The sequence below is a fragment of the Rana temporaria genome, chromosome 7, assembly GCF_905171775.1.
Source record: "Rana temporaria chromosome 7, aRanTem1.1, whole genome shotgun sequence".
Taxonomy (NCBI): domain Eukaryota; kingdom Metazoa; phylum Chordata; class Amphibia; order Anura; family Ranidae; genus Rana; species Rana temporaria.
In genome coordinates this window covers 173,123,022-173,141,546 of record NC_053495.1, presented here as the reverse complement: position 1 = coordinate 173,141,546, position 18,525 = coordinate 173,123,022, and the positions used below count along the sequence as shown (strand labels likewise).

At 43.0% G+C, this 18,525-nt stretch overlaps 1 protein-coding gene across 7 annotated transcripts in view; it reads right to left on the bottom strand.

Annotated features, from left to right (window-relative positions):
- Positions 1–18,525, bottom strand: part of EPS15 (epidermal growth factor receptor pathway substrate 15) — a 158,655-nt gene that overhangs the window by 104,059 nt on the left and 36,071 nt on the right. For all 7 annotated transcript variants that reach the window (XM_040360496.1, XM_040360498.1, XM_040360494.1 and 4 more), the window contains 4 exons: positions 13,487–13,528; positions 11,367–11,456; positions 8,345–8,392; positions 653–748 (listed from right to left, as the gene is read on the bottom strand). In XM_040360496.1, coding sequence (XP_040216430.1) covers positions 653–748; positions 8,345–8,392; positions 11,367–11,456; positions 13,487–13,528 — 276 coding nt within the window. The remainder of the gene's footprint in view (positions 1–652; positions 749–8,344; positions 8,393–11,366; positions 11,457–13,486; positions 13,529–18,525) is intronic.

The window sequence follows — 18,525 nt, the reverse complement described above, 5'->3', positions numbered from 1 at the left end:
CATCACTGTAAAGTTTCTTCTTCGCTTTCCAGCCACAAAGTTGGTGCAATTTCATGACCCAGAGAGGGCTCAGAGAAAGTGGGTTAAATAATGATGGTCTTCCACTTTACCTAAAAGGTAATCCAGCAGCAAAGAAGAGGCACTTAAGAGGACAGTTTTGCAGCAAAGGCCGCTCTCTAAATATCTGTTTCTGTTACTTCAACTGTCCTTTAATGACTTCTACCTTTAGACTCCTTTCACACTGGAGCGGTTTGCAGGCACTATTGCAGTAAAAATAGCGCCTGCAAACCGACCCTAACAGCTGCTGCTGTTTCTCCAGTGTGAAAGCCCGAGGGCTTTCACACTGGAGCAGTGCGCTAGCAGGACGGGAAAAAAAAGGCCTGCTAGCCGCATCTTTGGAGCGGTGGGTATAGCGCTCCTTCACCACTCCCACCCATTGAAATTATTGGGACAGCGCGCCTATACCGCCGGCAATGCGCCTCCCATTATTTTGAACCCTTTCTCGGCCGCTAGCGGGGGGTAAAACCGCTAGCAGCCGAATAGCATCACGAAAATAGCAGCGCTTCAGCGCCACCGCACTTCCTGCCCCAGTGTGAAAGGGGCCTTACAAGCCTACTTCTTTAAAAAATAAAAAATAAAATGCAAAACTTACAAATCTGGGAGGAGGCACCACCATCTTGACACTGTTGAGTGACACTTCCATGCCATTTTGTGCACAGGCGACCAGCTGCAAGGCTACAAAAAATTCCTTAACAAAATAAGATAATCCATTAGTTTATGTCTTTCTTAACATTATATAAACTCAACCACTACAGTTTTACAGCCACATGCGTGACACTCTGTAGACCTGGAAATTCAAACAAAAGTTTACAAGGAGGATCCGGGTAAAGCAATCAAGCTGAGCAAAAGGAAGAAATTCCTGACTTTCAGGAATAAGTGACAAGGTGAAGACAAACAGTCATTCCACAGTAACAAGCCTTCCAGGGTTTTTACAAGTTTCTTAGAGATAATGAACCTCATAAAAGGAGCCGATACAGAAGCAAATAAGCCTATAAAAAAGGTAGTAGTTGCTTATAGCAGCCAATTAAAAGCCATGGTTTATTGTCCAGTGAAATATTAATCCTGACGGTTTTGCTGGGGGTAACTGGCTGGAGTTACCCCACATCAAATGTTCAGAGGGAGAGGGAAAACATAATGCACTTGGCCTGCAGTGCAGCCCCCATACAGCAAAGGTTTAGGCCTGTGGTTTACATGGGCTTTGGCACATGAAAGTCTGCTGAAGCCTTGTTTACATTGACAATCAGCACTCCAATTAAGATCTGTGTATAACAGGGGTGCTGCACCCTCGGATGTGGCCTGTGCACGCAAACCAGGCATCTGGGATGGCGGGTTGGCAAGCCCAGATTGCGATCAACGGGTTGGTGACCCGCCATCTCAGAGCATCAGAGTGCATGGAGCCTGAAGCTGAGGGAGCAGACGGCCACCGAGGGAGCAGGAGCTACATGAGCCAATGCTTCCTCTGTAGTGCCCGCTCCTGTCCTAGGAGCGATACCAAGTAAACTTCGCCTGGGACTTTTCTAGCAGCCCAGAAAGCGATGCCAGCAGAAGTTGGAAGAGAAAAGGTCAGTGTAATAAACATATAAATAGATAGTGCAGCGCTTAGAATAAGAGTCCAAATACAAGTCATGAAATGATCATTTGTAGTGACTGGTGATGAATACAAAACATGCAGGTGATGTAGCGTGGGAAAGAAGGAACACCTCCACCAATGGTAACAATGGCCGCTCACCTCCCGGTTTTGACCATCTGTTAGATTAGGTCAAGATCAGCATTCCCATACGGGTGTATAAAGCTCATCTCCAATGTGAATCCAGCAATGATCAAAACAATGGAAGGCAATAATCTCGGAAAGTTGGTCAGCATACACAGCCAAGTAACGAATCCGGTCATATAAAAAAAAGGCAGTACATAGTGTTTCTCCGTGTAAATTTAATGGGCAAAAGAATAACACTTACAAGCAAGGCACTTAATCCAGTGCCAGGAATGAGGGGCATATACAAGCATGTAGTCCGGTGAATGGTCGCGGGCCTGCCTTTTTTTTATATGACCGGATTCGTTACTTGGCTGTGTATGCTGACCAACTTTCCGAGATTATTGCCTTCCATTGTTTTGCACTATCTATTTATATGTACTTTTAGGAATTTTATTGATTGAATCCCATGGTTCAGCTGCTTTTCTTTATATTGTGGTTTTATTGCGCTGATTATATTTCTACCTTAGTGTAATAAACATCACATACACTGCACTTTGCAATGGGCATATTGGCACTTATAAAGAAGTGTTATTAGGACGGTTTCACGCTGATCTGCAGGTGAACAGAAGTGCCCCTGTGGCTTTCCTGTGGGTTAGCAGAAAAATGTGCTGCCTTTTGGTCACATGACCAGCATTGGAACGAGCCAGAAGAAACATTTTCTCCTGAAGAGGTGGCGTTTCAGTGTTTTTATTGCACTTTTTATTTCGCCATGTGACACTGGTAACAAAGAGAAACTCCCAGCGAGAAGTAGAACAATTAGTATACAAACACGTGGGCCCCTTTCACACGGACGGATAGAATGGTGCTTTTAGCTGTGGATTTTCTGGTTTTCTACCGCAGCTAAAAGCATACAATGCTTTCCTATGGCCCCATTCAGACACAGTGTTTAGCTGCGATTTCGTTACATGCGGTTTGGTGCGAATAGAAAAAATTGAATTAAATGCGTCCAGGTGCGATTTAGCGCAGTTATATGCACATAACCGCAGGTAATCGCAGTCTTTTGTGTCAACTGCGGATAGCAGCGTGAGAAAAAAAATGCATCATGGGTAGATTGAAGGGACCAAAAATAAAAAGGGTTGCTATGGGAATGACTACCGCAGCTAAACGTGGCCGCATGTAACCACACGTAAACGCAGGTAATCGCAATGTAAAAATGCAGCTAATCGCAGTGCCTGGAGCCTTGAATTTCACAGAACATTTACACACGCTTTAATTGCGGCAAAACAGCCATCCGTGTAAAAAGGGCCTTAAGTGGTTAAAGCGGATGTGCCACTAAAAAACTATATTAAAAGCAAGCAGCTACAAATACTGCAGCTGCTGACTTTTAATATAAGGACACTTACCTGTCCTGGAGTCCAGCGGTGATCGCAGCAGATGACGAGCCGATCGCTCGTCTCTCTGCTGCTCCCCCCTCCATCCACGTTGAGGGAACCAGGAAGTGAAGCGCTCCGGCTTCACTGCCCGGTTCCCTACGGCGCATGCGCGAGTCGCGCTGCGCCCGCCGATTGGCTCCCGCTGTGTGCTGGGAGCCGAGTGTTCCCAGCATACAACGGGGGGGCGACGGGAAGCGGAGGAAAAACCCGTCCTTTGCCCGTATCGTAGGGCCGGAAGTGGGTGCAGATACCTGTCTGTAGACAGGTATCTGCACCCCCCTCCCCCCTGAAAGGTGTCAAATGTGACACCGGAGGGGGGGAGGGTGCCGATCAGCGGGACTCCACTTTAGAGTGGAGATCCGCTTTAAGCTGTGCTAAATTCAGAAGTTCTGTAAATCGGATTTAGCTCATCCCCTGCAGTCAGAAGCCAGACGGCTCCTTACAACATTTCTGGGGATGCATTTTCTGAATCCTGTGCCCTTTCTTTCTCTCTGTATCACATTTAGGGCTCATGCACAGAGGAGTACAGTTTACTGTGTACAGAGCTGTCATTTATACAGATCTGAACGTAAACAGTACCATATGCTATGGCCCCATGAACACTGCTTCATTCCAGTTCTTCAAATGCATAAAATAAAACTAGAAAAACCTGCATTTATGGCCCTGCAGATGGGCCTTTGTTACACTGTAAATGTTAGAACTAGCATACATTGACTCTACTGACCGCAGCTGCTCAGGAATAGAATGCAAATACCAATATTTTGTAGCAAGCGCTACCACTGATTACACATTATTGAGGTATATATCTACCCTGAACGAGCCATGCAGTGGCAGCACACAGGATGACCTTGACCTTCAGAATTGGCTGGAGGTCATTCTGTGCATGGGCTGCTGCCATCTGAAAGAGTCATTCAGGAGAATATCTAAACATCAATAGTGTGTAATCAGCAGCTGCGGTGCCCCTTTGTTAATCAATACATGAAGGCCAGGGAGCGGCAGCCAATACAGTCTATATATATATATATATATATATATATATATATATATATATATATATATATATATATATATATATATATATATATATATATATATATATATATATATATATATACATATATATATACACACACACACATACATACATACTATAGGTAGTATGTGTGTGAACGTTAGCACAAGCATTAAAGTGGTTGTAAACCCCCACATTTAAAATAAAACTAAAAACCTGAAAGACAAAGGCATAATGAGCTAGTATGAGCAGCATACTAGCTCATTATGAATTACTTGCCTTAGATCGAAGCCCCCCGAAGCTGTGCTCATCTCCTCCTCCGGCCGCAGACATCTACCCTGAAAGTTACTTCTGGGTATCGCCGCTCCAGCGCTGTGATTGGCTGAAGCGTCGAAGACATCACTCCGCGCAGGAGCCGTCAAAGCCGGCATTACCCATTCACAAAACCGGCACTCTCAGTATGCCTGCGCCGTAGACATCGGTGCATTCTTTTTGGCAAATATCTCCTAAACCGTGTAGGTTTAGGAGATATTGCAAACACCTACAGGTAAGCCTTAATCTAGGCTTACCTGTAGGCAAAACATGTCAGAGAGGGTTTACAACCACTTTAAATGGCCACAACTTACAGCAAAAATGTATTTATTTTAAATATGCTCATGTGCATGAACATTACATCTTCCAATTTAGGTATGATTCTAATTGGTGGCTGTGAGAAACCTCTTAGACCTGTTTCACACTACTACGACTTCAAAGTCGCACGATTTTGACGCGATTTTAGGGAATGCCTGTGTAACTGGCATCAAAATCAGACCAAAGTAGTGCAAGGACTATTTTGAAGTCGTACGAATATCAGTGGTTGTCATTAGAAATCATGGGAAACAACTTGTCATGCTACTTTGCCATCACAAATCGTGGGACAAGTCGTATAGGTGTGAAAGGGGCCTTAGTGGCAAAGTTTTTTTTTTTTTCTTATTTATTTATTTTTACACTTTGCTTTAGCTATTTGAGAGCGCAAGGATTTTGCATTGGGTATGTTTGTAATGTAGGAATGTTATTCCCAAGCGGGCGTTTTCAGACACTGACATAGCAGATTGGGGTGAGCTGCACTATAGCAAATCCAAGTTAAAAAATACTCTGCAAATAAGCTGTGCTTCTGGTATGTAACTCGAGGTTTAACTTGTCATTTCTAATTGGGTGAATGTTTCACTTAACCTTTGGGTTAAATGTTGACTTGAATATTTTGTTGAAGTATAATAAATCATGAAAGATAAAAAAAGTTATGCAATCTTGTTGGAAAAATATAAGCAAAATGTAAACATTTCCCAGGTTCAAGTAATTTAGCGGTTATCTGTTACCCTGTGCCCAAATGGGATTTTGCCCTGTAGCTTCATGCATAATTACATTCTTTTTTTTTTGCTAGGAAAAGGTTACATTACCAAATATCTCAATGGCTTAAACTGAAGTTTAATCCGTTTATAATTTAAAAACTTCCCTGCACCTCCAACATAATTACTACATTTAAAAAAAAAATGTTTTTTAATTACCGTATTTAACTTACTTTAGTCTTTAGAGTTTCTGTGCTTCCCTATGCAATGCAGGCAGATCTCGGATTGTGGGAGGGGCCAACAGGGTGCTGTCTGTACATAGCTTATGGGAAACATTACAGCAGACTGCCCCACTGATGCAAACAGCTGGCTATGGCTCCTGGGAGAGGTTATAAAAAGATCAAAATGCCTCGACTGTTGTATGTAGTGTGAAGCAGTGGGCTGTCCTAATTAGAATGCTGACTGTCCTAGGTAACGCCTGCATGTAATGCTGTGCCTCCATTACTGAAATACAGTAAAACCTTGGTTTGCGACCATAATTCGTTCCAGAAACATGCTTGTAATCCAAAGCACTTGTATATCAAAGCATTTTTTTTACAGGGTATAAAAGAGAAGAGAGGTGCCTCTAAGTGTAGCAATAAGTTTCTAAATGTTGTAGGGCTGCAACTAATGATTATTTTCATAATCGATTAGTAGGCCGATTATTGTTTCGATTAATCAGATAATAGCCTTTAAAAAAAAAAAGAAAATTGAATTTTTACATTTTTTTGGGCCAATTTGTTGTTGGGCAGATTACAAATTGCCGCAAAAACACATTACATGCTTTTCTGCAGCTTCTCCATTGAAGTATATTGAACCAAAAAAGTCCTTGCTCTTTCCAAATACGCAGCAGCCGAAAAAAAATCATGGATGTGAACGTGTCCCATAGGAAAACATGTAAATGAACTGTAGTGTGTTTCTGCAAAAAACAGAGGTGTGAACCCAGGCCTGTGATGTTTAGTAACATAAAAAACAAAAATAAGTACAAAAAGAGCAAAAAATCGCTACTGTAAGGGGTTCATTTTTTTACTGTGGGACAGTGAAAGTAATATTTACAGTAGCGATTTGCTTTTTTGTACTATAAAGGGCTAATTTTTAGTTTTTTTAACCCCATCAAGTGCCCTTATGTGGTATTAGTGGTTCCTATGATTGTAGAGCATAGCACTTATACAAATGAGAACAGTCACTGAGATATAGTGTCAAAATTGAAATTGAATAACGTGACTAGTGTGACTCCAGTATGTATGGCTATTGAGGATGGTTGGCTGCTGACATGATCTAGCAACTCGAGTGGAGGCAGTCTCTTATCTAGTAAGGTTGCCAATAAGTACTTGCTTGGAGCGTTGCACAGTACTAGACACACTGTGTGTGTGGTGCCTTGTGACTTACTAACATAATTTCAATACATGAGGCCTAAGCAAGAGAACATTCCTCCAAAGTAAGAGAAATACACTTTTTTAAAACAGTTATCACTGCAACTGTCCCAACTGAAAGATTATCCCTCGCATCTTGTTCTGGTAAAAACGCTAAAGGTTATATTTTCTCTTATTATCAGTCCCGGTCACCAGGGGAAACGGAGACAATCTTACTAGCAGGGACACAGACCAAACAATACAAATTTACCAAATTTTAATCACTCTTGGCATTAGATAAACTGTAAAGTGATTTTTTTTTTTTTTAAATATCATACTTTTTTATAGAAAGACGCCTGCTATGGGGGCACTCGTACAGGCTCGATCTCAAGCCACACTGTGAGCATCTATTGACGCACACAGTACCTATATGATTGACAACAGCTGGAGCCAATGGCTGCATCCGAGTCCTGTGAGGAGGGAGAGAGAGCAGTGCTGGTGCCCTAAGGCATAATGCTGGATCCAAATCAGGCTCAGGTAAGTATACAGGGGGGTCTAGGGGGAAGCTGGTCACAGAAGTTTTTTTTTCTTTTAACCTTAAAGCGGTCGTAAACCCGCTGAACTTTTTTTTTTTAAACCCTGTAAAGCAAAAGGCATAATGAGCTAGTATGCACCGCATACTAGCTCATTATGAAATACTTGCCTGGTTCGAGGCCTTAGTAACTTACCTGGTTCACACCGAGGGAGATGTCATCTTGCTTCGCCGTCTCTTCCGGGTATCGCGGCTCCAGCGCTCTGAGCGTCTGGAGCCGCGATGTCACTCCCGCACATGCGTGCGGGAGACTTCTTGAGATTTTTAATTTTTCTACAGGTAAGCCTTATTATAGGCTTACCTGTAGGTAAAAGTTAAACAAATAACTATACAACCACTTTAATACATAGAATGCATGAAGGTAAAAAAACATTCTGCCTTTAGAACCACTTTAACCTCAATTGTTGCATTATTTGTCACCATTGGAAAATTCCCCCTATCCTTGTTTGGGGGAATAGCACTAAAATGTTGGCTACCGAGTGACTACAAGTCCCAGTAACCCTGCCAAACGCAGGCTGAACTGATAGCTGGCTGGCCAAATACAACAGGACTTATAGATAGATCTTCAGTAACTGAAAAAAGAAGATCTGGACTTCCCAATTATGAGCTAACAGGAAATCCCCAAACTGGAAACAATTGCTGCTTTCCTCTGCTCAGATTTCCTCTCTCATCATATTTAGATCCAATACATCTGCTATATAGACTGTTCACTATCGCATGTACGTACAGTCGACTGAATGGGGAAGGGGGGGGTCGCTAACTAATGGACAGATTTCACCAAGAAGCATACTGTTTGGCATTAGTAGTATTTTAAATATGTATTCGCAAAGCTCATTACCTGCTTGTTTAAGTATCCCTTGCTTTCTGTATCAGCCAAATCCCAAACCTGTACGGAGACACAGGACAAAGGGTCAGTTCCAGAGACCACTACATACACACATCCGCAGGAAAGCACAGATACTCTACAGACATTTACATTTCCCAAGTCAGCAGAAAGTATGCTTTGTCATCAAAAGAATTACTGGGAATAGGAAAAAAAAAATCACACAAAACACCCACACAATTCAGTGAACAAGAAAAAGTACATTGTTCTCTGTAATTTATACGGAAAAATGATTACAACATTCATAGAAAAAAAGAAGTGAAAGAAAATGCAAGTTACTCAGCCTACCCCCTTTATAAATAATCTCATCTCACTAAATGGTTTTTCAAATGTTGCATTAGGAAAACCTATTAATTTTGAATTGGACGACAGTACGTAAAACTCCAGGAAAATATAAAACAAATGACCGGACCTCTGTATCCATTAATCACTAAATCGTGTTTTTGCTGTTTCTTTACAGTCACAAACCGGGGGAAGGATAGAACCTACATTACTTCGCTGCAACAGAGAGTATTCAGGTGTTCTAGCCTACCAGACAGGGTTGTGCTGTGTTGGAGTACAGTGTAATTTTCAAGACTGGATGGAACAAAACAAATAGCTTGGCCCATTTGTATATCAATATACAGTACTGTGCAAAAGTTTTAGGCGGGTGAGAAAATCTGTAAATTAAGATAGCTTTCAGAAAATAGAAGTGTCAATAGTTTCAAACCAATATTTGTCGTTACCCCTCTTTGCCTTCAAATCGGCATCAATTCTTCTAGGTACACTTATACACAGTTTTTGAAGGAACTCGGCGGGTTGGTTATTCCAAACATCTTGGAGAACTAACCACAGATCTTCTGTGGATGTAGGCTGCCTTAAATCCTTCTGTCTCGCGTACGTATTATGGGTTATGAGGTCTATGTTCTCCCTTGTTTATTGTGTCACTCCAGACAGACTTGATGATGTTGGGATCAGGGCTCTGTGAGGGTCCAATCATCACTTCCAGGACTCCTTCTTGTTCTTTACACTGAAGATAGTTCTTAATGACATTGGCTGTATGTTTGGGGTCATTGTCTTTCTGCAGAATACATTTGGGGCCAAATCACACGTCTCCCTGATGGTACAGCACCTGCTGACATTTTTCCTGCACCCCAGTTCCTATGTTTCTGTGCATAGTTGAGTCGCTTAGCTTTGTTTCATCAGAGGTATGGCTTTTTTGGCTGCAAATCTGGCCAGATTAGATGGGTGGAGCTGGGTCAACACTGGTTTCCTCCAGTTCTGCGATGATGGCACTGCTGGAAATCTTCCGATGTCGAAGGGAAGCAAGCGTCTTTCATCTGCTGTACCGTTTCCTTGGCCGGCCACTGCTTCTATGGTCCTCAAAGTTGCCCGTTTCTTTGTGGTTCTTCAAAAGAGCTTGAACAGCACATCTTGAAACCACAGTCTGCTTTAAATCCTTGGCCTGGAAGAGACCTTGCTGATGTAGTATACCGACATTGTGTCTGGTTGCTGTGCTCAGTCTTACCATGGAGCATGACCTGTGACATAAAACGATCTTCCACAACCTCACCTTAGTAGCAGAGTTTGGCTATTCCTCACCCAGTTTTAAGCCTCCTACACAGCTGTTTGAGTTAATGACCGTTTCAACCTACATATGAAATTGATGATCATGGCACCTGTTTGGGTAACTGGTTAATCGTACACCTGACTCTAATTCAAAAAAAATCCCTGACTTTGTGCAAGTGTAAGAATTGATGCTGATTTAAAGCCAAAAGGGTAGATTTGATTTAGATTTTCATTGCGATATAAATACAATTAAAATATAGATTTCTAAAAGGATTTTTACTTGACAGCATTTCTTCACACCTGCTTAAAACTTTTGCACAGTGCTGTATATGTATGACACAAGTATTTTAGTTGTTTGCCTGGCGTTCAGTTTACTGTAGCACAGTGGCTTAGTGGTTAGCATGTCTGCACTGGGGCATTTGAAATTCAAGGATGCTGCAGCTTTAAATACCAAACTAAAAGAGTTGGTTCACACTAGGGCGACACGACTTCCAGCGCGACTTTCAGAGGCGACTCCGACATGACTTGAACATGAACCACAGGGCGATCTGGGGCAATTTACAACACAACTTGAAGCCGTCTCCAGGACAGGAGACTTTCCAGTGGCCAATAAAACAACAATCAGCTCTGGGAGAGGCAGGAGAGGTTTGCCTGAGAAATGTATGTTATCTTCCTGGAAAGTAGCTTCAGTTAAGACAGTGATCCGACTTCTGAGGCGACTTCCATTGAAATCAATGGGTACAAATCGCCTACAAGTCGGATTGAAGTAGTACAGGAACCTTTTCTGAAGTCGGATCGCCTTGAGTCGTGTGTATTAACAGCGCTCCCATTCACTTCCATTGTTTTTCTCTACAGCGCGACTCGGGACGACTTGAGGCGTCATGAAGTCGGATCGCAAGACGCCCCAGTGTGAACCGGCTCAAAGTCCAAAGGGTATAAAAATGTAATCCTAACTTGTGTGAGCAAACAAAGAAAAAAAATGGTGCTGCAGTTAATTTTAGGTTGAAAAAGTAAGACAAAAAAGGGTAACTAAAGCAAGACAATCCCATGTTCTCAATATAAAATACAGGACAAATCTGGCATTTGGCAGGAAAAATGGTTATGGGAAACACACCGGGACAATACTGGACTTATAGGGAGCATGACACCAGGGACAAACTTAGATGTAACCTGTGTTGGTGCAAGATAATATAGAACAATAGTAAAATAAATTTGGAGATGCCGCCCATAGCAGCTGATCCACAAGAATGTTTAGGATTTCAAACAAAATGACAAATAATTGGCTATTGTGAACTATGTGACTGATATCTAAAAGAATCAAATCCCCAAAAAATTGTTTTACTGCAGAGTCACAAAACCTGCAATTAGAAATACAGAAAAACAGAATAGGTTAATACACAGATTTTTATTTTATTTTTGAATCGCTTGCCTTGCCGAGAACCAGATCCGGGAGACCGGACTTCTTCAGGAACACAGCAGCATCTCCAGCCAACACCTTCCCAGAGCTAGCGGACTCCAACTGAGAGAAATGTGCATGATGGAAAAGGTAAGTTACTGAACACAGCTGAATTCTACAGAAACGAGGTTCATTGATTGGGCTTTCAATCACAGATGATCAACATCAATAAATAAAGAGGATCTAAAGCAATTTTTGGGTTAAAATTTGTCCGTTTTTTTTATTTTGTTTTCCAATAAAACAATTGTATATAAAAGGACTTAAGGTCTTGTACAAATATAGTGGAGTATGAAACTCTTACATAACATATGAAATCATTCATTGTATTGCTCACTTATGCTCTTTATAAACATGAAACCTTAAAAAATAAGTAAAGGACTTTCCCCCCCCCCCCCAAGTATACTTACCTAGGTGGATGCAGCATCTGTCCCCCGATGCCTCCACACTGAGAACCGAGCGATCGAACACCGCCAATCGCTCGGTTTTCAGAGCTCCGGAAGCAGAGAGCTGGTGGACTGCGAGTCTCAGATCTATGCTTTTATCCCTCCTAACTCATTGGTGTTCTGAGCTGTGAAGGGGCGGAGCAGCCGTCTCAGCCTCTTAGCGGCTCGCTGAGAGACTGAGACAGGCGTCAGTCCAGGCTCCTGGCGGACCCAGACTCCGTGGTCGAGAAGACGCGATGCCTGGACTGACATTGGTGACCTCAGTAGAGAACAGACTTCAGTCCTCTCTCTGCTGAACACGGCTTGGCAGGTATCAACTAGGGATGAGCTCTGGCGTGCTCCACGTGCAGAGCCCGCCAGGAAGCTGAAGAGATCAGGAAATGTCTCACTGCCTGCGATTAGCGCAGCGCCGATTTCCTGGCGGGCTCTGCACGTGGAGTGTGCAAACACGCCGGAGCTCAACCCTAGTAGCAACTCAATGCATTTAGGTATCTAGATGTGTTGAAGTAGACTTGAAGTTCAAACCGAGCATCAGAATGGGGAAGAAAGGGGATTTAAGTGACTGAACGTGGCATGGTTGTTGGTGCCAGACGGGCTGATCTGAGTATTTCAAAAACTGCTGATCTACTGGGATTTTCACGCACAACCATCTCTAGGGTTTACAGAAAATAGTCAGAAAAACAGAAAATATCCAGTAAACGGCAGTTTTGTGGAAGAAAATGCCTTATGTCAGAGGTCAGAAGAGAATGGGTTTAAGATGATAGAAAAGCAACAGTGACTCAAATAACTACTCATTACACCCAAAGTATGCAGAATACCATCTCTGAATGCACAACACATCGAACATTGAAGCAGATGGGTTACAGCAGCAGAAAACCCCACCGGGGTGCCACTCCGGTCAGCCAACAGGAAACCGAGGCTACAATTCGCACAGGCTCGCCAAAATTGGACAATAGAAGACTGGAAAAACATTGCCTGGTCTGATGAGTCAATTTCAGCAGCAAAATTTAGATGGTCGGGTGAGAATTTGGTGTAAAACATGAAGGCATGGATCCATCCTGACTTGCTTCAATGGTTTAGGCTGGTTCTGTAAGGTAGTTTAGTGTGGGGGATATTTTATTGGCACACTTTGTACCAACTGAGCATTGATTAAACGCCACGGCCTACCTGAGCATTGTTGCTGACCATGTCCATCCCTTTATGACTACAGTGTCCCCATCTTCCGATGGCTCCTTCCAGCAGGATAATGCACCATGTCACAAAGCTCAAATCATCTCACCACTGGTTTCTTGAACATGACAATGAGGTCACTGTACTCCAATGGCTTCCACAGTCACCAGTTCTCAATCCAATGGAGCACCTTTGTGATGTGGTGGAACGGGAGCCGACAAATTTGCAGCAACTGCTTGATGCCATCATGTCACTATGGACCAAAATCTGAGGAATGTTTCCAACACCTTGTTGAATCTATGCCACAAAAAATGAATACCGCTCTAAAGGCAAAAGAGGTCCAACCCGATACTAGCTGAGTGTAAACAACACATGAGCCTATTAGAAACTCCTAGGACTTGTGTCTAACTGGCTGAGAAATCGATTACAATCAATGTACAATAATCAATATACACTCATCCCCATAAAAAGAACACTGACCTGGAGGAAGTATTTCTCATATACCGCATTGTTACTCGGGATCTGGAAAATAAAAACAAGGAGATTTATTGGAATTATTAAGCCAAGTTTGCCAGGCAGTACATAATAGAATAGAAAATACAGCCATACAATACTCTATATAGTCAAGTATATTAATATCCATATATACAGATCTCAACTCCTTTCCCACGCACCCTACAGCAGCCACACACACTGTTCTGTTTAACTCCTAACCTGCCAACTGTAGCCATATTTACTAATCCTTTCAACCTCTCTCCACCCCAAAGTAGCCAAATACAGTTTAAACCCCTTCCTAGCCCACTGCAGCCATACACAGTAAAACCTTGGTTTGAGAGTAACTTGGTTTGAGAGCGTTTTGCAAGACAAGCAAAATAATTTTATAAATTTTGCCTTGGTATACAAGCGATGCCTTGATATAAGAGTAGCGTCATGTCACACCCGAGTATAAAAGATAAGAGAGGAGCCTCTAAGTGTAGCAATATGGTTACATTTAATGAAGGTCCAACATTAAGCAACTTATTGCTACACTTAGAGGTGCCTCTCTTCTCTTTTATACCCTGTAAAGAAAATGCTTTGATATACAAGTGCTTTACGGCAGCAGGTCGGCTCTGCTGGGCGAGATCACGTAGATCTACGTCATCTCTCCCAGCAACCAATAGGGGCAACACACAGGTCCCGGTCCTGTCAGGGGAGAAATGCCTGACCGTCTGTTCATACAATGTATGAACAGCGATCAGTCATTTCCCCTAGTGAGTCCACCCCCCCCCCTTCAGTTAGAACACACCCAGGGAACATACTTATTCTCTTCCCCGCCCCCTAGTGTTACCCCTTCCCTGCCAGTGGCATTTTTATAGTAATCCAATGCATTTTTATAGCACTGATCGCTATAAAAATGCCAATGGTCCCAAAAATGTGTCAAAAGTGTCCGAAGTGTCCACCATAATGTGGAAGTACCGATAAAAATCGCAGATCGCCGCCATTACAAGTAAAAAAAAATATTAATAAAAATGCCATAAAACTACCCCCTATTTTGTAAACGCTATAACTTTTGCGCAAACCAAACACTTATTGCGATTTTTTTTTTTTACGAAAAATATGTAGAAGAATACGTATCGGCCTAAACTGAGGAAAACATTTTTTTTATATATATTTTTTGGGGGATATTTATTATAGCAAAAAGTAAAAAATATTCATTTTTTTTTTAAATTGTCGCTCTATTTTTGTTTATAGCGCAAAAACTAAAAAACCGCAGAGGTGATCAAATACCACCAAAAGAAAGCTCTATTTGTGGGGAAAAAAAAGGACGCCAATTTTGTTTGGGAGCCACATCGCACGACCACGTAATTGTCAGTTAAAGCGACGCAGTGCCGAATCGCGAAAAGTGCTCTGGTCTTTGACCAGCAATATGGTCCGGGGGTTAAGTGGTTAAAATCTCCCCGCATAACATTTACAATCATTGTCCCTTTGTAACAATCCTAGCATTGTTGTAAGTGGTATAAAGTTTAAAGCTGAACACCGGGATAAGCAAATATTGTCTAAATACAAGAGCCGCGTGTATTCTCACTTGAATCTGGGTGTGCTTTGTGTGTTTCTTTGAGATCTGTGCAGTAATGCAGCATGAAACTTTGCCTCTGTGCAGGAGCTTTCTGTAGGCAAGACCACTCAGTGCTATTCTCTCTCCTTATACAGACTCTGTGGTCTTGCCTCCGCCCCCCTCAGGTCGTTTTCGGAAAGCAGCCTGTAGTGGGTGGGGCCTGCTGGGCCACTCCCACAGCTCTGTTTTCTGCACCGTTTATGTGCAACACAGTGTTGATGTCACTGCTACTTTTACAAGGTAATATCTGGGTTTCCAAAAGCATCTGGTACACAAAAAGGGCTTACTAGCCTTTGAGACACTAAAGGTTCACTCTGAAAAAATAAATTAAAAAACATGTCATACTTACCTCCACTGTGCACAGAGTGGTCCCGATCCTCCTCTTCTGGGGGCCCTCGGCGGCTCCTCCCGCAATAGCTAACCCCCTCTGGGAAGCTCTCTCCCGAGAGGGTTACCGTGCTCCCGTGTCATACACTCTGTGTCCATAGACACCGAGTGTATAACTCTGCCCTGCCCCCCAGCGCCCGCGTCATTGGATTTGATTGAAAGCAGCGGGAGCATTAGAATGCATTAAGGTGAAAACACACACGAGGGTTTACAACCCCTTTCAATCAATATTTTTGTGCCTGGAGTTCATCAATAACTGCGATAGCCTTACAGCATCTTGGCATAGCAAAAATCACTTAAAAAACCTCTCCAACCTCAGATAAAACCATCTTATCACAAGCAACCAGCTATACTATAAGCACTGGGACTCGGCATTCCCTGCACTCCATGCAACAGGAAGTCACATGACACAAGCCGGGTTCCCCTTCCTGGCCTGGGTCACATTGCGGTCAGTCACCCGGGTGGTGAGAAGGACTGAGTGAGGGTCGGAATCTAAATGATAGGACATCCTGGCATGTCAGAGGATTTCCACGTCACCCCCAGGCCAGGCTATGTGCAGCATAGCGACGATGTAAAGGAACAATTTAGTTGGTATGAGTAACACACGTTTATCATTTTCTGTATTAAAGGATATCATTTGGATGTTTGGAACGACATCTCATTTGACATACAAGCTACACCTATGTGCACAGCTTCTACATCATACAAATAGTCAGAACAGACGTGTAATTGGCATTCTACAGCAAAGTGACACATTAAAGGTCACCGCTACTTAGAGGAATATGGGAGGTAGTTATTGATGACATCCCTCAGACCCATCTACTATTTCAAGGAATAATAAATAACCAAGGTAAAGAGAACAAGTACATATAGTTGAAATTTCATACAGTTCACTACAACAACCCAATTCCCTTCCTGGCACTGGAAATATCAAAGATAGAAAAGTGGAACTCGCAGGAAACCTTCATTTGGAGAGGAGCTGGTGATCTGACAATATATTGTTCCGGCTATCGAGATGGTTCCTGTAAGGACTGCGCAGGCGCAATCCTTGCCGACGAAAATCTCCGAACCTCGGCCAGCATCCAGGGCGACGTGGAATTTGAGGAAAGTGGCCAGTCGGCCTCACGTCCTCACTTCGCTCTGCCTCCTGGCTCTTTTTTTTAACATCCTCCAATCCACGGGGATGTTAAAGGGGAGGTTCACCCTAAAAACGACTTTCCCTTATTACACTGGCCCCCCACATTACAATACGATTATGCCTATTAGTTTTTTTTTGCTGCTGTACATACCTTGATACAGCATATTCACCCGTGGCTTCCGGGTTGCGAGTCCCGCAGGAGTTGGCATTCCTAACATGCTGGTGATTGACGTTTTGACAAAAAACGAGCTCCCCCCGTCGCGTAAGCAGCGTCACGATTGGCGAAAGGAGCCGAACGGCGATGCGCAGGCGCAGTATAGCGCCGACTCGCCGTTCGGCTAATTTCGCCAATCGTGACGCTGCTTACGCGACGGGGGGAGCTCGTTTTTTGTCAAAACGTCAATCACCAGCATGTTAGGAACGCCCACTCCTGCGGGACTCGCAACCCGGAAGCCACGGGTGAATAGCTGTACGAAGGTATGTACAGCATAAAAAAAAAAACTAATTGGCATAATCGTATTGTAATGTGGGGGGCCAGTGTAATAAGGGAAAGTCGTTTTTAGGGTGAACCTCCCCTTTAAGGAATGAGCCTGGATGCCGGCCGAGGTTCGGAGATTTCTGTCGGCAAGGATTGCGCCTGCACAGTCCTTACAGGAACCATCTCGATAGGAGAACCTTAACGACAAGTCACCGGCATCTTCAGAAAATCCCAGCAACTCGTGCAACGTCACTACCGAGCCACATCCATCTAATGGGTTAGGCAAAGTTCACACTGCTGGGATAGGATTTGGATTCGCCTTTCAGTGCGATTATGTAGCGCTACTTGAATGCAACTTTGATAATTGGAATTTGGTGGAATTGCATAAAATTAATACAGGAACCTTTTCCAAAATCACTCTGTGCTGAGTCGCATTGATGTGAATGGGCATCATTGAAAACAATGGGATTTCCCTTGCCATGCAAATTATGTGCGACTCAATTCGTATCTGAAAATTGCACTAATGTGAACCAGGCTTTTGATTACAAGTTTACATAGATTGCAAGGAAGAATGTAGAAGTGGAGAAAATTAAAACTACACAAATTTGGCACACGAGTTGCTGTCAGAACCAAAACTGTTGCATATTCTTTTGAATTAGGTGTAACACATTAACAAAACCAAAGTACCAAAAAACAGTGACGCAGCAGCTTTACTGAACTCCCTCTCCCCATTGTTGTGTTTGTGTCCACTAAAATAAAATATATTGTATTATTTTTTTTTTAACAAAAAATGCATTTGGTAAACTGTTGTGCCAATGTTATGCGACAGAAAATTGCAACTACCATTATTTTATTTTACAGGGTCTCTGCTTTCAGAAAATGTATTTGAGCGTTTTAACTATTCTTCAAGCCTAAAATGTGCAATTTACAGGATAAGTTCACCTATAGCAGGGATATGCAATTAGCAGACCTCCAGCTGTTGCAAAACCACAAGTCCCATCATGCCTCTGCCACTGGGTGCCATGATTGTGGCTGTCAGAGTCTTGCTGTGCCTCATGGGAATTGTAGTTCTGCAACAGCTGGAGGTCTGCCAATTGCAAACCTCTGTCCTATAGTAACACGTTACACCCATATTTGGGGTATACCATGTTACAAACTGAGCAGCCTCCAAATCCCCCACCCATTCCACTCTGCGACAGCGGGGCCAGGCATCCTTTCCCAGGATCCACTGTCATTTTTTTTAAACCAAGGTCGTGCAGGGCTCCACCCACCTAGCCAAGTCATTCATTCAGGGAGTTCTGTGAACGGGAAAACTACAACTACCGTCAGTCATTGCAACTGACAGCCTGTAGATCTCAATGAACTGTGCTGATGAGAGCTCTTGGTAGTTCATTCAGCCTTCCCATCATTCAATAGCTGCC